The sequence below is a fragment of the Delphinus delphis genome, chromosome 8 (genome assembly GCF_949987515.2).
Source record: "Delphinus delphis chromosome 8, mDelDel1.2, whole genome shotgun sequence".
In the NCBI taxonomy this organism is placed as follows: Eukaryota; Metazoa; Chordata; class Mammalia; order Artiodactyla; family Delphinidae; genus Delphinus; species Delphinus delphis.
In genome coordinates, this window is record NC_082690.1 from 58,756,475 (window position 1) to 58,779,487 (window position 23,013).

Sequence of the window (23,013 nt, forward strand, 5' to 3'; positions counted from 1 at the left end):
TTATAAGTCAAATCCACACAGCTAAGCACAGCCATGCACAGGCTTTTCCCTTATAAACACCCTCCTGATGCTGAGGGGGGCCTGGGGATGGACCCAGAGGGCATGGGTTCTATCCCCTCCTCTGGCCTGTCTCCTGCAGCCTCCTCCATGCACTGAAGCCCAGGGCTGTGCAGCAGCCTCTCTCCTTGGACCTCCGCTGGGCCCTGGAGGGACCGGGCAGAGCCCCTGGGACCATGGTTGGACTGAAGCCTTCAGAGGTGCCTCCCACAACGGCTGTGAAGTTCCTGGGGGCGGGCACAGCGGCCTGCTTTGCTGACCTCCTCACCTTTCCACTGGACACGGCCAAGGTCCGCCTGCAGGTAGGCGCCCTTTGGCCGGGGGTCATTACTCCCATCAGCGGAGGGGCTGAGTTCTCCACCAGGGCACCTGCAGTGTCTGCCCGCTCGCTTTTCCTCACAGCGGACCCTGAGTAGGCCACTCACCCCACTGCCCACAACCCTGCCTCGCCACCTCCCCATCACCATCACCCAAGACCAAAAGATCTTAGTTCCTTGGCAGGACATGCCAGGGCCCTTCATGGCCTTGCCCTACTTTGTAAGCCAAAAAGTGAGAAGTAGAAGTAAGGAATTACTGGGTGAGCTTGGGCAAGCCACTGACAATTTGTACCAAGAAAAACAATCCACGCTGTTCTCCCTGAGGATCCAACACCACACTGTGTACAACAGTCTGTGGGCTGGAAACTGCTACACAAAACTGTCATTTTTACCGGGATGTGATGCTGTGATCATGCTTTTCCAAGGTCCAGCCCCAAGCAGGCCCCCCTGCACACAGCCCCATCCACCCCCCACCCAGCCCCTCACAACGCTGCGGGGTGTCCCTCAGATCCAGGGGGAGAACCAGGCGGCCCGGAGCGCGCAGTACCGCGGGGTGCTGGGCACCATCCTGACCATGGTGCGCACCGAGGGCCCCCGCAGCCCCTACAAAGGGCTGGTCGCCGGCCTGCAGCGCCAGATGAGCTTCGCCTCCGTCCGCATCGGCCTCTATGACTCCGTCAAGCAGTTCTACACCCCCAAGGGATCGGACCGTGAGTGCTGAGGGGGTGGGCAGAAGCAGAATCTAGGCTGTGGGTCAAAAGGCCAGGGCAGTGCAGACTCAGAGGCAGAGCTGGGGCGCGAGAAGTTGGTAACATGCTCATGAGAAGACTCTGAGCCTCCGTTAAGGAGGCTCCGGAGCCTTGGCCCAAGAGAGGAAGGCATCAAGCAGGGGAAGCCCCCAGAGATCAGCGTCAGGCCCAGAGAGGTGCTGGGTGGCGGAATACTGGCCCACTCACTCTCCTCCTCTCCAGACTGCAGCATCACTACCCGGATTTTGGCGGGCTGCACCACCGGGGCCATGGCAGTGACCTGTGCCCAGCCCACAGATGTGGTGAAGATCCGATTTCAGGCCAGCGTGCACACTGGGCCCGGGAGCAATAGGAAGTACAGCGGGACAATGGATGCCTACAGGACCATCGCCAGGGAGGAAGGGGTTCGGGGCCTGTGGAAAGGTAGGTCTGGACTCCAGGTTCAGGGGGTCTTGGGCAGTGATTTCCTACCCTAGGGCTGGAGCAGGGAACTGGGCAAGGGGGGAGCCCAGCACGTGTATTTCAGCGACTCTAAAGGAACAGCCCAACCATTGCAACATCCCAGCTGACCCGCCACCCTGCCCCAAATTCAGTTCAGTTTGCCAACTCTTCACCACGTGCAGGACTGTAAGGGAGAGAGAAATGAATAGAAGACATCCTCGTGGCTCTCACAGTCACACAGAGGAGAGGGGACATGTCAAGGAGCAGCTATTCCACAGGGCAGGATGTGCTGGGATCACGCGCAGGGGCAGGGCCGGAGGCAGGAGAGGCCATGCGGGCTGGGGGTTGGGGCGGGGGGAGGTGACGCACAATCTAGGCCTCAAAGGCTGAGCCGGCTCAGCAGAGAGTGAGGGAAGGGCCTCCCCAGCAAAGGCCCACGAGGATGACTGCAGGGCATGGAGAAGAAACAGAGGCCACTGGAGGAAGCAGCCATGAGGAGGGGGCTTCCTTGGGAACAAGGCTTTAGGGTTCCCTACGTGTCTGAGTGGTGGCCACCTTGACAAATGCTGTTGTCTCTCCCACATGTGGCTCGGGCTCACGTGAATCTTGAAGAGGAAACAGTGACCCAGTGAAGGTTAAAGGCAGGACACCTGGGTCACAGCCTCACTTGCTGTGTGCCTTCCTGGAGCCCAGCCCTCATCTGTGAAACTGGGGCGGGGCGGGGGGGGGGCGTCTTGACGCTCTCCAAGGGCCCTGCCAGGGCTACATCCTGTCACTGTTCCAAGAGCCTAGCCTCCCTCTTCCAAAGAAAGGCTTCCTTTTCTGCCTCTAGCCAGGTCTCAGGGAGGCATATCTTAATTCTGATAGATACTGCAGATTATCCTCTGAACTGTGGCCCAAACAAATACAAGAGGGCCTCTCTGTTTTTTATCTCTAAGATGGACATGGATAACCTGAGAGTTTTTAAACATCAGAAAGGAAAGTATGGAATCTGCCCACCTGAGGTGGGCTCCTCTGAGACCCCTGGAATGGGGCACCATGTCCCCCCAACTGGGGCCTGTGGCCTTGCAGCCAGGGGTTCCATTTCTCCTCTTCCCCACTCATCAGCCCCACCCCCTCCCTGACAGGAACTCTGCCCAACATCATGAGGAATGCCATCATCAACTGTGCTGAGATGGTGACCTACGACATCATCAAGGAGAAGCTGCTAAACTACCACCTGCTCACCGGTGAGGCCCTGGGCTCCAGGCAGACGGCCCTCCCATAGCAGAGAGGGAACCCGGGACGCCAGAGAGTGGGCACCACCCACAGGCAACTGGGCTTCAGGAGTGGAGGGAGGCGCAGTGCCCAGCACATCACTATGATGAGTAGGAAAGAACCCCGGACAGGAGGCCCGAGACCTGGCTTCCAGCCCCGTGCCACCTCTCCCCGTGCACCTGTAAGCAAGGGTCACCTTCTCTGACTACAGTTTCCTCCAACTAGGTGGTTGGACTGGATTACCTTCCAACCCTGGGACAGCCCAGTTCTGTTTTACGAGTCCTTACCAAGAGCTCTGCCCTGGGCACTGTGAGAGATTTGGAAAACACTATCCTTACACTCAGGGAGTTCACAGTTTCATAAGGGACAAACAGTGGACACATATGAAACAGAAAGCAAGGGCACGCCTCATCTCACAGCCCAACATTTGCTCTTCCCTAACCTGCGACAGACGACTTCCCCTGCCACTTCGTCTCTGCCTTTGGAGCTGGCTTCTGTGCCACAGTGGTGGCCTCCCCAGTGGACGTGGTGAAGACCCGATATATGAACTCACCCCCAGGCCAGTACCGCAGCCCCTTCGACTGTATGCTGAAGATGGTGACCCAGGAGGGCCCCACAGCCTTCTATAAGGGGTGAGCCTCCCCTCCTGCTGCCAGTACTCCCTCCTAGAGAAGCAGGCCTCCCTCCCCAGCTCCCTTCCTTCCCGCCATGTGGATTGTGTCTACCATGGGTCCACCTGGAAACACACTGGTGAACAGCACAGGTGTAAATGCCACAAAGGGCAAGTATAAAGACCTACGGAAATGATTTTTAGAAAGAGTGGACCAGGTCTGATTTGGAGAGTCAGGGAGGCTTATCTGAGAAAAAGGTTTCTAGGCATAGGTCAAAGTGCTATCCCCAAACGTCCTGGGCAGGGGAGGAGGAGGGAAAGGTGGTTGGTAATCCTGAGACTTTTCTCGGACCCACCTCCATCACTGTGGACCACCACAGTCGGCAGCCCTAGTGCCCAATGTGCTTCATGTTTTCTTGCTTCTCTGCCTTGGCATTTACTGTTCCCTCGGCGTGGAATGCCTTTCCTGCGCCATCCACATGCTCTACATCTTAGCTGTCCTTCAAAACTAGTTCAAATGCCACCTCCTCCCTAACACTCTCAGGTGTAAACTTTCCCCCTCTGTGAACTTCAGTGATACTTCCTCCACACCACTTTTATGGGATCTACCACTTCCTACTTTGTATCAATATTATAGTATTTGTAAGTTTAAATTATCCCCCATGCTAGAGTGCAGGCTCCTTGCAGCCAAGGACTGTGGCTTATACAGTTGACCCTTGAACAATGCGAAGGTTAGGGGCATGGACCCCATGCAGTTGAAAATACGTGGACAATTTATAGTCGGCCCTCCATACATGAGGTTCCTCCATATCCCTGGTTCCACATCCACAGATTCAACCAACCACGGATCCAACCAACCGCAGATCATACAGTACTGTAGTATTTAATATTGCAAAAAGATCTGTGTATAAGTGGACCCTCACGGTTCAAACCTGTGTTGTTCAAGGGTCAACCGTATACATCTTCCATATCCCAGAGTCCCCAGCACCAAGGCAGCACTCTATAGTGCAGTCATTAACAATCGGCGTGACTGCTAAGTCCCTAAGTATGAGGCCTTTTGCTAAGCACTTCACAAATACTATCTCACCCCCCTGAACTGGGCCGTGTTCTCCACATTTACTGGGGAAGAGGCCGAGGCTCAGGAAGGTCATGGAACTTGTCCCAGCTCACAAAGTCTGAATGGCAGAGCCACGGCTCAAACACTGACCGTCAGATACCACCCACATCGTCCATCCCACGCTAAGCTCTTTGCTTGGCCCTCTTACCTCCACCACTGAGGATAGTTTTCTGGCGTCCAGCGTTAGATTGGGCCCAACAAGCAACCATGTTCTCGACCCTGGGATGACGTCACAAAACTGAGTTCCAGCTGACAGTTCTTTTCCTGTAAGTGCCGCCATCATTTCACTCTTCAGCTGTAGCCACTTGTCTCGGTTTGTACTTTCACTTGGCAAACATTCACCGAGGATCTTGCGGGTGCTGGGCCCTGTGCTATGCGCTGTACCTTAACTCATTTAATCCTCTCGACAGCTCCGTGCGGTAGGTGTTGCTGTCCTCATGTTACAGATAAGTAAGCTGAGGCTGAGAAAGATTAAGTTCAAGAAGCTGGTCAAGCTAGGATGTGAATCCAAGTCTAATGCCAGAGTTCACATTCGTTGTCCCCGTGCTGTACGCCCTGTGAGGGGCCCAGGCTGAGGGTTCAGGAGAGGCCTTGGGGGGAGGTTCTGGTGCCCAAGCTGAGTCCCACGGAGCGAAGAGCGAACAGCCCGGCAAGGAGAGAAGGAGATATTCCAAGCAGAAGGAGCAACGTGGGCAAAGGTGTGGGAGGAAGCGTCTGGCGGGAGCTGAGAGGACCAGGAGGGGATTAGCGGAGAGAGAGGCTGAAGAAGAGGCAGGGGCCGGCCGCTCCCTGAGTCTGCGAAGCACAGCCGAGGGGGGCTCTCGCCCAGCCGCGCTACCTACCGCAGGACAGGCAGGCTTTCCGGAGAGCAGCTAAATTTGGTGTCACGTTGTTTTTGCCCCTCCAGCTGGAGGCCGAGGTCTCCGCAGGGGTGGCCACTCAGGTTGTAAATGAGCCCAGAAATACCCAGCAGCAGAATGGAGTCAGGTGGTTTTAACTGAGCTACTTAACCTCGGTTTCTGAAGAGAAAGAACTGGCAACAATCATAGCTACCTGATAGAACTGTGAGAATTAACTGCCTGACACAGTAACATGGCTCAAAATGTTAGTTTTCTTTCCTTTCCCAACTCCAGCTTCTGCCTAAATTCCTTCAGTAGAGAAGAAAATGACTGAACAATCTCAGAAAATGCTCGTGACTAACAGAAGGCTAGTCCTTTGGCACCAGCACCGAGTGGGGAGAGCGCATAGATCCATGTGGGACTCCAGTCCACCCACCTGACCATGTGGTTGTTTCTCTCATCAGATTTACACCCTCATTTTTGCGTTTGGGAGCCTGGAATGTGGTGATGTTCGTCACCTACGAGCAACTGAAACGGGCCTTGATGAAAGTCCAGGTGCTACGGGAATCTCCATTTTGACTAAGACAAGGCCACTTGGTACTTAACTCGGACAAAACCAGTTAAGGATGGAATAAAGCAGCGGGTCCACACACACAAGGACGTAGACCCACACATGTTTACAGAACTGTTTACTTGCTGCTGACTCAAGAAACAGAAGAGGAGGAAGGACTGTGGTCTTCAGTGCTTTGTCTTAAGAACACCTTTGTTTTGCACTGACAACATGGAAAATAAATTACATTAATTTGTGAAACCCATCAGGTTGGATGCCTAACATTTAGGCAAGGAAAAACAAAACATCCACTTGGATAAAACGGAAGTTTGCAAACTTACGTCCCCTGAAAAATCTGATTAGACGATGAATTATAAACAGGAAAGGGACAGGAGTGGCACGCGATTCACTTGGAAATCAGCTAAGGAGTCTACAGGGGCACCGCCAAAGCAACACAAAGCTTTTGACTGCAGCCTTCGGTTAGCCATGCATCATCAGCTATATTTGTAGCGTGCCTGCTGTGTAAAACCCGCTGGGATTCCAGGAAACGTGAGAAGAAAAGAAAACCTAGAACCTGTGTCAAAGGAGCACTGCTGAGCCAGTGTGAGGCTTAGACCCATAAATGTTTGCTGATGACACTGGAGAATCAAGAGGGCAGCCTCAGTCTCTTTCCTGTAAAATGGGAGTAATAATCCCTTTCCTCCTACCTCACTTGGGGTGTTTATGAGGATCAAGTGAGAAGGTGGGCAAGAAAGCACATTATAAAAGCAAAAGCTCTGTACAAATGTAAATAGAAGGACCATGCCTTGGGAAAGATTTTGTAGGTCAGTGAGGAAGTGCCAGGGAAGAAGTTTTTGAAAGACACAGTTGTCTAGAGGTGAGACCAAAGGAACCAGGGGTTTGGGGGCCAGGGGTGACAAAGAATGATGTGCAGCTGTGGGAGCCCCCCACTCCGTGCTGGACTGTGAGGCACCTTGAAGGGTGTGGAGTTTGGGGACAAAGAGATAAATACTGAGCTGAGAGCCTAAAGTACCAGGAATCAGAATTTTTGGAAAATTACTATGACTCAATAAAGGAATTCACACCTTGAGTGTGGGAATGAGAATAGCCACTTTTCTGCCTTCTCTTTCTTGGATGGAATCACCCTTTCTCGCTTCAGGCTTCCCGTGTGTCAGCGCTGGGCCACACCTGGCCCACACACATACACTGCCTTCTGCCCTTCTGCAGGCTGGCTGCTCTGTCGTTTAGGGGTTCGGCACCTCCATATGTAAAAGGCAGGCTTGAACCAGATAACCTCCTTCTGAACTTAACTGGCCATATTTCACATTGATAATTGGGACCCAGAATGCCAGACTTTCTGCTTCTTAGCAGCCTGTGTGGCTCTGATGACAGAACTGGGTTCAAACCACAGACACACACACATACACACACACACAACTATTAGCAACCTAACCATGGGGAATTCTTGCACCTCAGAGTCCTACAGAGAAGTGGGAATGACAATCCTCACTTTGCAGGAGGTGTTCAGTGATGTCATCCTTCCTTCCCTACTCTGACTCCTCTGCACCCTGGGGAAAAACGAACATCCACTTTCCGAAATCAGCACTTTCCTAAATCTAAATCATAATTTTTGAGCATCTACATATACGAAGTGGAAAGTCCAAGCAAAAGCAAAAAAATAAAAATTATTTTGATTTAATGTCTGGTTCAGCTTTCAAATAAAAGCTGTATTTAAAACTTTCTCTTTCTTTTGACTTGACAGCATGTGCAAATCATTTTTAAACACTTGGTCTTGATTTGTAAGTTCCTAGAGGCCAAGGACTATGCCTTCCATGAGTTTCTATGTAGCAATATTAACCCATCATCTATCCAGAGCACACTATTTAGATGCTGCTGCTGAAAGAGAGGGGATGAATGCTTCTGAGAGATATTTTGATTGAGATCAGAAGCCTAGTGACCTCCAACTTCAGGCTTTTGGGAGAGGGAAAACAAGATTGGTGGGAGGTCTTCTGAGGTTTTTCTGGGCAAAATACTAGATCTCTTTCCCCATTTCTTAAAGGCAGAGGTTGAACCAAATGACCTAAGACTAAAGTTCTGTGATTCTAAGAACTAAGAGCTTCCTCCAAGCCACAGGCATTCCCTTCCTAGTCCTGCCTCCCAATTTCTGCCACCAGGAAGCCAGGGATACAAACTCCTGAGGTCAGATCACCAGCTGAGGCCAATACCCATTCCCCCACTGCACCCTCACAGACACCTACCTCCATCAAGTCATTCAAAATGTTACCGAACCGGGCTTCCCTGGTGGCGCAGTGGTTGAGAGTCCGCCTGCCGATGCAGGGGACGCAGGTTCGTGCCCCGGTCCGGGAAGATCCCACATGCCGCGGAGCGGCTGGGCCTGTGAGCCTATGGCCACTAAGCCTGCACATCCGGAGCCTGTGCTCCGCAACGGGAGCGGCCACAACAGTGAGAGGCCTGCATACTGCAAAAAAAAAAAAAAAAAGTCATGTACCACAATGTTCACTGCAGCTCTATTTACAATAGCCAGGACATGGAAGCAACCTAAGTGTCCATCGACAGATGAATGGATAAAGAAGATGTGGCACATATACACAATGGAATATTACTCAGCCATAAAAAGAAACAAAATTGAGTTATTTGTAGTGAGGTGGATGGAACCAAACTTGAATCCTCTCGCCCACACACAGTAAAGCTGACCTACTGACACTGGGTTGTGGTGAAGGTAAGTACAGCCCTTATTGCAGGGCACCAAGCAAGGAGTTCAGGAAAGCTAGTACTCAAAACATGCGAACTCCCTAATGGTTTGTTTTGTTTGTTTGTTTGTTTGTTTTTGGCTGGGTCGAGTCTTAGTTGTGACACACTGGATATTTCGTTGCAGCGCACAAGCTTCTCTCTAGTTGTGGTGCATGGGCTTGTCTTTAGTTGTGGCACACAGGCTCGGTAGTTGCAGTGCATGGGCTCTCTAGCTGCAGCACGTGGGCTTAGTTTCCCTGTGGCATGTGGGATCTTAGTTCCCCAACCAAGGATCGAACCTGCATCCCCTGCATTAGAAGGTGGATTCTTAACCACCAGGGACCCTAGGGAAGTCCCACACACACACCAGGGATTGAACCAGTGCCTCCTGCAGTGGAAGCACAGAGTCTTACTCACTAGACCACCAGGGAAGTCCCAGCAAAGCATTTTTAAAGGCAAAGTGAGGGAGGGGCATCCCAGGGTCTGTGAACAGCTTGTGCACAATTCTCTGATTGGTTGATGGTGAGGTAACAGGACGATGTCCCAGGGGTAACATTATCAATCCTTAGGCGCCAGTAGGTCTGGGGGCTATGGGCTCATCATCATCAAGTAGTTAATTTCTTCCATTTGGTGGGAGTTTTAACATCTGTAAAACTACTCAGGAAATGAGCATCAGATATGATTATCTAGGTAATTCACAGAGGAGCTAAAGCAGAGACTACAGGAGAGGGGTCTGTCCCAGGAAGGCCCCATAGGGTCCTGCTGGGTTATAGAAAGAAATCTGCTTTTTCACAAACTGTTCTAGTATATCAGGAAAAATGAGATAGTTTGACCCCTGACTCAGTCACATTAGTGACATAGTGGATTATTGACTTCACAGAAATCTTGTTAGTAAAAGTAATATATTTAAAGGAATATTTTATTCAGGAGGAATGAATGTTAAGTAAGGAAATATAATTATACCTCTATAGATGAGCTATTTTGTGTCGGGACACTCTGAAAAGTACAGAGCACTATACAAACCAAAGTATTCATTGTGCATACATCGTTAGCCACACGTTGAACTACGTGCTGAGGTGAATGAGGCCCATCCTGCCTTCAGGGAGTTCACTGGGGTGGTGGATGGTGGAGCAGAAGAGACAACGATGCAGTGTGATGAGAGCCACCGTAGGGAAATGCACAAGGCACTCAAGAGCAGAAACCCAGATGAAGGACACCTGACCTGGTTTGGGGCCCAGGAAGCTTCTTTGCAGAGGACACCTAAAGGACAGATAGGAGTTATCCTAGCAAAAGAGGGGAAAGTCATTCTAGGTAGAGGGAACGGCTTGTACAAAGGCCTAGAAAGAAGCAAGAACAAGGGGCATCCAAGTATTGCCAGCTATCAGCATGGCCAGGTTGCAGACTAAAAGGAAGCAGTGAGAGAGATGGGGATAAAGAGGAAAACAGGGGCCCTGAAAGGCTGGAGAAGCCACATATTATGGACTGAATATTTCTGCCCCCAAAATTCATATGTTGAAGCCCCAACACCCAATGTGATGGTATTTGGAGTTTGGGCCTTTGAGAGGTGATTAGGTTTAGATGAGGTCATGAGGGTAGCACCCCCATGATGGGAGTAGGGTCCTTATAAGAAGAGGAAGAAAGACCAAAGTGCTCTCTCTCCACCATGTGAGGATACAGTGAGAAGCCCGTCTGCAAGTCAGGAAGAGGGCCCCCACCAGGGAACCTAATGGATGGGCACCTTGATCTTACTTCCCAGCTTCCAGACCTTAATGAGAAATAAACTCCTGTTGTGAAAGCCACCAGGTCTGTGATATATTGTTATGGCAGCCTGAGCTAAGACACCACCCTAAGAAGTCTGGGGTATTCTGAGGGTAATGTGGAGCCGCTGAAGTGTTTCAAGTAGGGATGACTGACTGCAGTGCAGAGAATGAATTAGCGGGGTGGACTCTGGTCACAGGAAGATGAAGCTGTTGTCATAACCCAGACAAGAGTATTGGAAGTGGGAGTTGAGTGAATAGAATAGTAATAAAATCAACAGAAGATTCCATCTGGAAGGAGTAGTGAGAAAAAAGGACAATGCTCACATGTTCTAAGTAACTTAGAAATACCCTCAGTAATATTCCCAGCAAATCATTTTTTGGCCTCTGAACCAAACCACTTGGGTAGTAGCAGACTCACCATCTCCAGCTCTGCCTAGGAGAGAGTTTTCTGATAATGAATCAAAGGCACAGATCTTGTAGCATTTGTTGCTTTGCCGACTTCTGTTATTTGTTAAACATATGCTGGGTCTGACATACATAGGGGACTAAGATGCCCCTCCGACAGGCTCCCACAACCCTGGTCACACTGTGCCCACCTGTCTGATGGTCACACTAGCCTATAAGTTCCTTGCAGGCATGAACAGGGTATTGTTTACACTTGAATCCCTCGCCCTTAGTAGAGTGCCTGGAATATTGCAAACTTAATGAGTGAATGAATTAATGTTTTAATTTTTAAAAATTGTAATAAAAGTCACAACATAAAATTTACCGTCTTAACTATTTTTGTGTTCAGTGACATCAAGTTCATTTATAATGTCATGCAATCATCCATCCTGAGAACTTGTTTCATCTTGCAAAACCGATATTCCATACCCATGAAACAATAACTCCCCATTTCCCTCTCCCAAAAAGCCCTGGCAACCACCATTATACATTCTGTCTCTCAATTTTACTGTTCTAGGTACCTCATATAAGTGGAATCATATAGAATTTATCTTTTTGTGACTGGCTTATTTCACTTAGCATAATGTCCTCAAGGTTCATCCTATAGCATGTGTCAGAATTTCCCTCTTTTAAAAGGATGAAAAATATTCCATTATATATATATATATGTATATGTATGCCACATTTCGCTTATCCATTCTTCCATCAATGGATATACTTAGGTTGCGCCTACCTTTTGGCTATTGTGAATAATGCTGCTATGAACATCGGTGTACAAATCTCTCTCCAAGGCCCTGCTTTCCATTATTTTGGGTATATACCCAGAAGTGGAATTGCTGGATCAATTGCTGGATCATTCTGTTTTTCAATTTTTGAGGGACTGCCATACTGTTTTCCATGGCAGCTGTACCACTCTGCATTCCCACCAAGAGTGCACAGTGTTCCAATTTCTCCACATCCTCACCAATACTTATTTTCCATTAAAAAAAATAATAACCATCCTAATGAGTGTGAAGTGGTATCTTGTGGTTTTGATTTGCATTTCCCTGATGATTAGTGATACTGAGCATCTTTTCATTTGCTTATTGGCCATCTGTATATCTTCCTTGGAGAAATGTCGATTCAAGTCCTTTGCCCAACTTTGAATTGGGTTTTTGTTGTTGTTTTTGAGTTTTAGTAGTCCTCTATATATTCTGGATATTAACCTCTTATGAGACATGTGATTTGCAAATATTTTCTACCATTCTGTAGGTTGTCTTTTTACTCTGTCGATTGTATCCTTTGATGCACAAAAGTTTTTAATTTTCATGAGCTCCAATTTGTCTATGTTTTCTTTTTTTTTTTTAATTAATTAATTAATTTTTGGCTGCATTGGGTCTTCATTGCTGCGTACGGGCTTTCTCTAGTTGTGGTGAGCGGGGGCTACTCTTCGTTTTGGTGCACGGGCTTCTCACTGCGGTGGCTTCTCTTGTTGCAGAACACAGGCTCTAGGCACATGGGTTTCAGTAGTTGTGGCACGCAGGCTCAGTAGTTGTGGCTCGTGGGCTCTAGAGCGCAGGCTCAGTAGTTGTGGCGCACGGACTTACTTGCTCTGTGGCATGTGGGATCTTCCCGGACCAGGGCTCGAACCCGTGTCCCCTGCATTGGCAGGTGGATTCTTAACCACCGCGCCACCAGGGAAGTCCCTGTCTATGTTTTCTTTTGTTGCCTGTGCCTTCGGTATCACATTTAAGAAATCATTGCCAAATATAATGGTATGAAGCTTTTATCCTGTGTTTTCTTCTAAGAGTTTTATAGGTTTTTTGGGTTTGTGGGGTTTTTTTTGGTCACGAGGCATGAGGAATTTCCCCAACCAGGGATCAAACCCATGCCCCCTGCATTAGAAGTGCAGAGTCTTAACCACTGGACTACCAGGGAAGTCCATATAGTTCTCTAGATCTTATATTTAGGTCTTTGATCCATTTTGAGTTAATTTGTGTGTATGATGTTAGGTAAGGATCCAAGTTCTCTCTAAAATAAATAAATTTTTAAGAGCTAAAGAAAACCCCTTCCTAAAATAGAGCTTTGCCTTTGAGAGCAAAAAACAATGAATAATCTATTTTTGCAGAGGGGGTGGGGATCTCTTGAGTATTCAAGTATACATCTCAATTCATGTCAATGGAATGAGTATGAACCTCGTAACAAAAACCAAAGTTAGAATCCCCGTTCTGATACTTATTAGCTATGTGACATGGGTCAAATTCTTGGTCTCCTTAAGCCTCAGTTTATTTACCTATAAAACATGGGTAATAATTTGACAGCAAAAATCCACAGCTTTGTCAACTAAAAGTGGTAAATTTTGTAGGAAACAAACTGGATTCCTCATGCATTGTTGGTGGAAATGTAAGATGGTACAGTCACTTTGGAAATTTTTGAATTTTTTAAAATATTAAATATATATTTACCATCTGATCCAGCCATCCTACTTTTAGGTATTTACCTAAGAGAAATGAAATCATATGTCCACACAAAGATTTGTACGTGAATGTCAATAACAGCCTTATTCATAATAGCTCCAAACTGGAAATATGTAATCCAAATGCCCATCAACTGGTGAGTACACAAACAAAATGTTCTATATCACTGTGATGGAACACTACTCAGCAATAAAAAAGGACCAGACTGCTGATTCATGCATCAACAGGGATGAACCTCAAAAAACATTATGTTAAGTGAAAGAAGCCAGACACCAAAGACTACATTGCACTTATATGAAAATTTTAGAAAATGCAAAGCTGTGGAGACAGAAAGTAGTGGTCATCCAGGGCTGAGGTGAGAGAAGGAAATGACTGCAGACAGACACAACACAACTTTTGGGGGTGATGGAAGTATTTTAAAACTGGATTGTGGGGCTTCCCTGGTGGTGCAGTGGTTGGGAGTCCGCCTGTCAATGCGGGGGACACGGGTTCGTGCCCCGGTCCGGGAGGATCCCACATGCCGTGGAGCGGCTGGGCCCGTGGGCCATGGACGCTGGACCTGCGCGTCCAGAGCCTGTGCTCCTCAGCGGGAGAGGCCACAACAGTGAGAGGCCCGTGTACCGCAAAAAAAAAAAAAAAAAAAAAAAAACTGGATTGTGGTCATTATTGCACAACTGTATAAATTTACTAAGAATTAATTAAATCATACACTTAGCAATGAGTGAATTGTATGGTATTTAAGTTGTACCTCAATAAGGCTATTAAGAGTGCAAATGGTTATGACAGTTCATGGCAGTTCTACTGTAATAGACAAAAAGTGGACACAACTGGAATGTCCCATCAACAGTAGAGTGAATACACTGGATATACTCATACAGTAGAGACTATACAGCAACGATAATTAAAGATCTACAACTTCATGTAACTTGGCTGAATCTCACAAATTTAATGTTGAGTGAAAGACAGAAAATAGTACAATTCCATGTATATGATGTTTAAGAACAGGCAAAACAAATATTTGATGTTAAAAATCAGTATAGGGGGGCTTCCCTGGTGGCGCAGTGGTTGGGAGTCCGCCTGCCGACGCAGGGGACGCGGGTTCGTGCCCCGGTCCGGGAGGATCCCACGTGCCGTGGAGCAGCTGGGCCCGTGAGCCATGGCCGCTGAGCCTGTGTGTCTGGAGCCTGTGCTCTGCAACGGGAGAGGCCACAACAGCGAGAGGCCCGCATACCGCAAAAAAAAAAAAGATCCTGCATGCCACAACTAAAATCTGATGCAGCCAAATAAATAAATAAATATATTTTTAAAAATCAGTACAGTAGTTATTCTCTGGGAAAATAGTGACTGAGAAGGGACATGAGAGGTTGTTTCTGCAGTGTTAATAATGTTTCTTTTTAAAATTTTTTAGCTTTATTGAAGAATAATTCACAAATAATGTTAATGTTTCTTGATGAGTGCAAATTATATAGAGGCATTCACTATATGAGAGTTTATCAAGCTGTACACTTATGATTTGTGCACTGTTTAATATGTATGTTATACTTCTATAAAAATTTTACTTAAAAGTGCACTCAGGGCTTCCCTGGTGGCGCAGTGGTTAAGAATCCACTTGCCAATGCACGGGACCGGGTTCAAGCCCTGGTCGGCGAAGATCCCACATGCCCGGAGCAACTAAGCCCGTGCGCCACAACTACTGAGCCTGTGCTCTAGAGCCCATGAGCCACAACTAATGAAGCCTGCACGCTTAGAGCCCGTGCTCTGCAACAAAGAGTAGCCCCCGCTCACTGCAACTAGAGAAAGCATGTGCACAGTAACAAAGACACAACTCAGCCACAAATAAATAAAAGAAAATAGATAAATTAAAAAAAAAGTGCACGCAACTTGAAGAAGGGACCACTGGTTATCTCCAAGAAGTGTGTGTGTGTGTGTGTCTGTAGGGATGATGAGAGGTGCTAGCCACGTAAAGATCTGAGGAAAAGTGTTCCAGGAAAAGGGAACAAGCAGTCCACAGGTCCTATGGGAAGGAGCTTGGCATGTTCAAGAACAGAAAAAAAGACCTGTGTGGCTGGCGTAAAGTGAATGAAGAGATGAATGTGAGATCATTCATTTATTCATTCATCAGACATGTAAGAGTTGTGCCAGAAGCTGACATGTCAGAGGACAGCCAACTGTCCAGAAAGTTTGGCAGAGAAAGAAAGGAGAAAAAATAGCCACTGTAAAAGGAGTAGGAAAGTCCTGAGGTTATCTTTTAATTTATACACACACACACACACACACACACACACACACACACACAGAGTAGAAGAAAGGAAAGATTGAAGATAGGAGGAAAGGTCCTAGAGAAAACAGAAGAGCATAGAATAATGCGTGCAGGTAGGAGGGATCACTCTGGAAAGGATATGGTAAACCTAGAAATAAAAGAGTCACATAGGCAAGAATTTTGAAATGGAGAGAAGCAAAATGAAGGCATTCTCCAATCCTTTCATTGAAATTTGAGGAACAGTCACATATGAGAGTAGATTAGTGAACCTGCGTAATTATTTACAAGAATGATGATTTTAACTTTAAAAGCTCTTTTTTCCTTAAAGTATAATTTAATGAAGAAACTGAGATTCTCTGATGCACCCCTGACACTCTTCTCTGCCGTGCTGAGCTGTATGGAGCCCTCACCACGGGGCAGCCGGGCATTCTAAAGTGTAAGGCACCAGGCCTCCTCCAGGCTCCCCACCAGCTCTCCCAGGGCCCTCGCACCATCGATAGGAAGTTCCACATCAGGCACAGCCACTCACGGAACAGGCTGCCCACCAACACGTGATAGGGTCTTGGAAATTCACAGAGGAAATATGCAAAGCAGATTGTCCTCTACATACCCACAGTCAGTTATGATACAGAAATATAACTTAAACACGTCAAGGAAGATTGAATGCAAATACTTTGAGGAACTATTACAGTCGAGATTATTTCACGCTGTATATTTACCATTTATTGGGTATTGTGGTAAAGGGTCTGAGGATAACACCATTATCATATTATGCTGAGATTATAGAGGACATTATGAACAATGAAAAAAGTTATGCTTTAGGAGTTCCCTGGTGGCCTAGTGGTTAGGATTGCGGGCTTTCACTGCTGTGGCCCAGGTTCAGTCCCTGGTCTGGGAACTAAAATCCCACAAGTCGCCTGGCATGGCCAAAAAAATAGTTATGCTTCATTGCCCAATTTTATTAGGGCTGACTATCTACGTTTTCTTGGCAATAAAAAGATAGCAGTACATTGATATTATGAATCAGTGTAGATCATCAAACTTTTTCTTTTTGAAATTTGAGGAATGGTCACATCTTCTACCAATAAAGCCAGTGGAAACTGCCAAAGAGGCATGGTGAGTGGTGTAGGCTGGTCAGAACTCAAAAATGACATAAAGATGTGCATTTTGCCTGAGAAATATACTCAACTCTCTGAATCCCTATATTACAATATGCTACATAGTTTATACAACAAAGGATTTATTTGAACGTGTCAATATCTGAATTTTATTCTCCTGAAGGTTTTGTAATGAACTGAGTTCAAGATGACTAGGTGATTACTTTGAAACTTTATATTTCTTTCAATAGATGAGCATACTAATGTTGCAGAGCTTGCAAATGTCCTTGAGATAGACATGTCACTGGCTAAGAATGTTTCCATGTATTGCTGCTTGGGCTCTGCCCCTAAGAAGAGACGTAAGTAATAAATGTGCAGCAAGTACATTCTTCAAGGTGCAACGTTCCATCTGCAAAAAGATTTAAAAGGACTTTCCATCCACAAAAGATACTCTTTTTATTCGATATAAGATGGCAATGAAAGGGACTCCCCTCGTGGTCCAGTGGTAAAGAATCCACCTTCCAATGCAGGGGATGTGGGTTCAATCCCTGGTCGGGGAACTAAGATCCCACGTGCTACAGGGCAACTAAACCCGCGCACCACAACTACTGAGCTCACGCGCTTCAACGAGAGAGCCCACGTGCCCTGGAGCCCGCGGGCCACAACTGGAGAGAGAAAACCTGCACGCCACAACTAGAGAGAAGCCTGTGCACTGCAACGGAAGATCCCATGTGCCGCAACTAAGACCCGATGCAACCAAAATAAACCAAAATAAATTAATTAATTAAATTTAATTTTAAAAAAAAGATGGCAAGGAAAGTAGGAGTCCTGAAAAGAAGTTTTGTCAGCTCTGGTACTGATAGAAATAGTCAAGATCCAGCTGACACAGCCAGTATAAGCAATTTGGATCTGCCTACAGGACTCACAAAGCATATTGCTTGCCTATTTGACTCAACACTTTCCTTTGTAATGATGAGAAATCCTGTATCAAAAGTTGGCAGACTTTCACATAAGTCTCTGGACAGCTTCCTTACAGAACTAGAAAAGGTTCAAAACACTGATGAAGAAAAAGTGCAGATTGCAGAGATATTTTGATCAGGCACTCACTCTGAGAAACACCATACTGTCTCTGTATAATAATGATACAGTCACACAACTACATAGCCAGAACAATCATTTATGGTTTTCTTCTGGATCTTTTAAAAGGTGTGAGAGCCTTCTTGATTCGGACCCTGTGACTTGCAGCAGAGTTCTAAACAAAATTACACATGGCTTGTTTCCATGGCTCCTCTCATTTATGAATACAGCCCATCAGCAATAGTACTCCTCAGAATATTAGACCAGTTATCCAGAAGCCACTGCTCAGAAGTCAGATCCCTATTTCTTTTACTGGCCAAAGGTAGAAGACTTCAAAAACCATCAGATATATTTCAGAGCTAATACTGAGTATTAATAATGTTTTGGAGTCATAATCCTGAAGTAATTCCTACTTCAGATTAGCTCAGATGTTAAATGATGGGATGAGAAAAACCTATTCCATTTGATTAAAACAGAACTATAAGGAAAGTTTGCTGTATCAATATGGATGTTCACAAAACACTGCAAATATTAAGGAATAAAGTGGGCTTGCAGGGATTTCTGTGAATGTGTCACCATATCGAAGCTTCTAGTCAACGTGTAAACAGAAAACCTGGTGATGCTTCTGATGAGAAAGGAGAACCTGATTTACCGTATTTAACTTCTGGCTCAGAGCAAATGAAGAATCCTGTGAAATGGTCATTGAGGAAGCAACAACAGATTCAACAACAAAACACAACTCTGATGTTGCCACAGCAGACATGACTGGCTTTCTCTTAAGCTGTGCTTTGAAATTCCACTATTTAGCTCTGAATTAAATGAGAAGTTTGTAGGAAAACTGCTACATACAACTTTTGCAGAGAAGAAAGCCATCAAAGACTCTGACATTGCAGCATAAAATTCTCTCTACATGTCCTTAACTTTGCTCACTCATTCAGGGAAGGTGCTTCAACACTGGATATACACACTGAGGCCAACTTTTTCAAGTCCACTTTACCATCTTATGCTGATACAGGAGTTCTACTTCTTGTAAATTAGAGATGCCATCGTATCAGAATGGTTTAGAGTGTCACCTTCCTCACTTCTCACTGCTAATCTTCATTTGCAGTAATTTAGTTACACCATTTGTTATTCACACTTGGTGTCTTTTTTTCTTTCTTAAAGTGAGCTTTATAGTGCCAGTCAAAAAAACTATTCTGCTGGTGCAATATAACTTACACTTAATGATGTTAAAAGTGTGTTGTATTGATGTTTGGCAAACATTTAATTTTGTCTGGAGTCTTGCTCATTACAGCACATCCTAATGCAACAAAAAGCTCCTTTTTTTTTTTTAATTGATCCCTAGGTTGTTTGTTTCTTTTTAACAAAGAACTTTTTAGCAATCAGCACTGTACTTTTATTTTAAGGCAAATCTACACTTCTGGATGTTTTTTGTTTTGTTTTCGTTTTTTAGGGGTTTTTTGGCCACAGCAAGCAGCATGTGGTATCTTAGTTCCCCGACCAGGGATTGAACCCAAGCTCCCAGCATTGGAAGCACAGAGTCTTTTTTTTTTTTAATTGGGGTATAATTGTTTTACAATGTTGTGTTAGTTTCTACTGTACAGCGAAATGGAGTTCCCTGTGCTATACAGCAGGTTCTCATTAGTTACTTATTTTATACATATTAGTTAGTGTATATATGTCAATCCCAATCTCCCAATTCAGCCCACCTTCCCTTTCCCCCACTTGGTGTCCATATACTCGTTCTCTACATCTGTGTCTCTATTTCTGCCTTGCAAACCGGTTCATCTGTACCATTTTTCTAGATTCCACATATATGCGTTAATATATAACATTTGTTTTTCTCTTTCTGACTTACTTCACTCTGTATGACAGTCTCCAGGTCCATCCACGTCTCTACAAATGACCCAATTTTGTTCCTTTCTATGGCTGAGTAATATTCCATTATATATATGTACCACATCTTCTTTATCCGTTCGTCTGTCGATGGTCATTTAGGTTGCTTCCATGACCAGGCTATTGTAAATAATGCTGCAATGAACATTGAGATGCATGTGTCTTTTTTTTTTCTTTAATTAATTAATTTTATTTATTATTTATCTTTGGCTGCATTGGGTCTTCATTGCTGCCCGCAGGCTTTCTCTAGTTGTGGCAAGTGGGAGCTACTCTTCCTTGTGGTGCGTGGGCTTCTCATTGCAGTGGCTTCTCTTGATGTGGAGCACGGGGTCTAGGCACGTGGGCTTCAGTAGTTGTGGCACTTGGGCTCAGTAGTTGTGGCTCATGGGCTCTAGAGCGCAGGCTCAGTAGTTGTGGCACATGGGCTTAGTTGCTCTGCAGCATGTGGGATCTTCCCAGACCAGGACTCGAACCTGTGTCCCCTGCACTGGCAGGTGGATTCTTAACCACTGCGCCACCAGGGAAGCCCCCAATTTAATATTTAAAATGCAGGGTTTCTTACTTGACAACAAAGATTCATTAAAGAATTTAATCCAGTTTTGTTGTTGCAAATGTTCAAAGTAATTCTACCTCGTTTTGGGTGGCCATTTCCCCCACCTTTTTTTTTTTTTTTTTAAGAAATCAAGAAAGAGAAGAACAAACAACAAAAAGTCATGGACTCGGGTGGGGGGGTCAGGGAGGTGTGGGTGGGTGTGGGGCTTCCCTAGTGGCGCAGTGGTTAAGAATCCGCCTGCCATTGCAGGGGACACAGGTTCGAGCCCTGGTCCGGGAAGAGCCACATACCGCGGAGCAACTAAGCCCGTGCGCCACAACTACTGAGCCTGGCTCTAGAGCCCGCGAGCCACAACTACTGAAGTCCCCGTGCCTAGAGCTTGTGCTCCGCAACAAGAGAAGCCACCAAATGAGAAGCCCAGGAACTGCAATGAAGAGTAGCCCCCGCTCGCTGCAACTAGAGAAAGCCTGCGCACAGCAACGAAGACCCAACACAGCCAAAAATAAAATAAATAAATTTACAAAAAAAAAATCAGTGTCTTTCTTGTGTCTTTTTCATTTTCAGTGTTTCAAACAACGTTTTTAAAATTTTACAGTTCCAAAACTATAAGTACATATATATATTTTTTTTTTTCAGTGAACTAGATGTGAAACAGGTTTGTAAAATGCACTTATCTGTACCCATTGTGGACAAAGAATGTCTGCCTGCCGTATCAGTAAACAAAGGATGTTGAGACTATCAGTCCATCAGCCACTGCAGCCATCACCAATGGTGCACCCTAAGGGGATTCATGATGGAGAAAAACAGGATATAATTTTATTTAGCCCAGACCCTTGCATCTTCCCGTACACAGAAGAGTGCTAAATTCATTAACTTGAGATATCTGGTTTTTCTTTAATTAGCAGTAATCTTTTGATGTTCAGCTACCTGGTGTTTTTGCAGAAACTCCTATATACCCTGGCTCCTCCCCTACCTCTTCAGAACAGTCCTTCAGAGGTATCTGAGAGGCTGTATCCTGGGCTTAAGGCCTCAGTAATGCCCCAAATAAAATATAATTCTCAACTTTTAGGTTGTGTGTTTTTTTCAGTTGACACCAAACATTCTTCACTTTCTCCATAAGACATCTTATGATTTGGATGAGCTGTACCTCTAAAAATCCAGAGGTAGAGTGTCTGTAGCAACACCCTGATCTGCCTGGCTCCATCCTAAGGAAAAGAGAATTTAACAGGACTTCTAAAGAAATCCATGTTGAATCCTGGTGATATCTACTTCTCTTTTTAGTATCCACACATCATCCTTTTAACAGTCCCTTGAATTTTGCTAGGGACGAACAAACATCTCATAGGTATATAGTCTTTGAAATCCAGATTCTTCCCTGTTTTGGCAATCAGGGCAACACATTTATTTCCAAGCCTTTGTTTTACTCTATTTTTCATGTCTCCTCAGAGATCACCGACCAGTTCAGTAGTCTCACCACAAACTTGCTGAGTATCCTGGGAATCCGTTCATCACAGCCAAAGACAGAAGCTTACATGCAAAAGCTAGGCCAGCAATGGATGGGAGACTCCACAGTGCCAGAAATAAATTTGTGGCTGGATTTCTCAGTTTCCACTTTGTTTCTGCCAGGATCATATGCTCAGTGTGTTTTTTTCTTTTCTGCTATAATTATCCAGTCCCATTCCAGCTATAGTCTCCTGGCTGACAATTCCTTCTGCTTGTGGACAAAAAATACACACACTGAGCTGATTAACCAGGGCTTAAGTCATGGCACACCATTCCTAACCGTGTTACATTAGGCAGATGATTTAACCTCTTTGGCACGCATCTGTAGGTCAGAGGTTAATACCAGCCTCACAGGGTTATGTGAAGTATCCACACTGAACCTGAACGTAGTAACTGCACTCACTAAATGTTCATCTTCCCAGATCCTCCCATTACACTTCCCAAGGGCACTTTCAACAGCAGCCCAAACAGCATGCATTGAGCCTCTACTATATGTCAACAGAAGAAAAACACACGACCTAAAAGTAGCGAGTTAAGTTTTATTTGGGGATCTTACTGAAGACAATAACTCAGGAGACGGCCTCTCAGATAGCTTTGAGGAACTGCTCAGAAGAGGTAAGAGAGAAGCCAGGATAAATAGGAGTTTTTTGCTGGAAAAAAAAATGTAGTTGAACATCAAAAGATTACTGTCAATCACAAAGAACAGACATTCAAATTAATGATTTTAGTGCTTTTCTGTATATGGGAAGATGCAAGAATCTGGGTTCATTTAAATTATTCCTTAGGTATGCAACTTAACTATCTAGGGACAATAGAATCCAAAGCACAGAATACTTCCTGTTTTTCTCCATCCTGAATTCCTTTCAGGGCTCACGTGGGTGGAAGGCTGCCGTGACTAATGGCCAGATCCTTATGGACCTGGAATGGTGGGCAACATTCTTTGTTTACCAGAATGGCAGGCAACGGTCCCTGTCCACATCTGAAGCGGGTCTTAGAGGGTTGTGATACTAAAAATATAGGAAATAGCTTCCTGCTCTAGAAGAGCTTACAATGTAGTCAACGATATGGCTTCCATGACCTCCACGAATTCTTACAACAGTCCCAGACAGCCGACAAGACTGAAAAGAGGTAGAGGGAGTCAGAAGGTACACAAAAGTAGGGACATAGAGTCCAAGGGCGAACACAGACTATCTGCTTCTACACTCCACGTGCACGTGTTTGTCCGGCCACAGGACACAATTACCGGTTGTTTACGTGTCTGTCACCCCCATAAGACCAC

General features: G+C 45.8%; 1 protein-coding gene and 2 pseudogenes across 3 annotated transcripts; all 3 read left to right on the plus strand.

Annotated features, from left to right (window-relative positions):
• Positions 1-233: 233 nt before the first annotated feature.
• On the plus strand, positions 234-6,052 carry LOC132429686 (putative mitochondrial transporter UCP3). Of its 3 annotated transcripts, XM_060018290.1 has the most exons (6): positions 234-359; positions 883-1,084; positions 1,346-1,546; positions 2,692-2,793; positions 3,273-3,453; positions 5,852-6,052. In XM_060018290.1, the coding sequence occupies exons 1-6, from the start codon at positions 234-236 to the stop codon at positions 5,964-5,966; spliced, it is 927 nt and encodes a 308-aa protein (XP_059874273.1). In that variant the 3' UTR covers positions 5,967-6,052. The 3 variants fall into 3 exon arrangements, with proteins under 3 accessions (XP_059874273.1, XP_059874274.1, XP_059874277.1); XM_060018291.1 differs by lacking the exon at positions 2,692-2,793; XM_060018294.1 differs by lacking the exon at positions 1,346-1,546.
• Positions 6,053-9,833: 3,781 nt separating this feature from the next.
• On the plus strand, positions 9,834-17,185 carry LOC132430246 (protein FAM91A1 pseudogene; annotated as a pseudogene).
• A 1,164-nt stretch (positions 17,186-18,349) lies between these two features.
• Positions 18,350-18,893, plus strand: LOC132430247 (protein FAM91A1 pseudogene; annotated as a pseudogene).
• The last annotated feature ends 4,120 nt before the right edge of the window (positions 18,894-23,013 follow it).

Excerpts from the sequence above, each read along its gene's own strand:
- LOC132429686 (XM_060018290.1), top strand. The coding sequence starts at position 234 with ATGGTTGGACTGAAGCCTTCAGAGGTGCCTCCCACAACGGCTGTGAAG. Across the intron at positions 2,794-3,272 it reads AAACTACCACCTGCTCACCG|ACGACTTCCCCTGCCACTTC; the intron begins GTGAGGCCCTGG and ends AACCTGCGACAG. Across the intron at positions 3,454-5,851 it reads CCCACAGCCTTCTATAAGGG|ATTTACACCCTCATTTTTGC; the intron begins GTGAGCCTCCCC and ends TTCTCTCATCAG.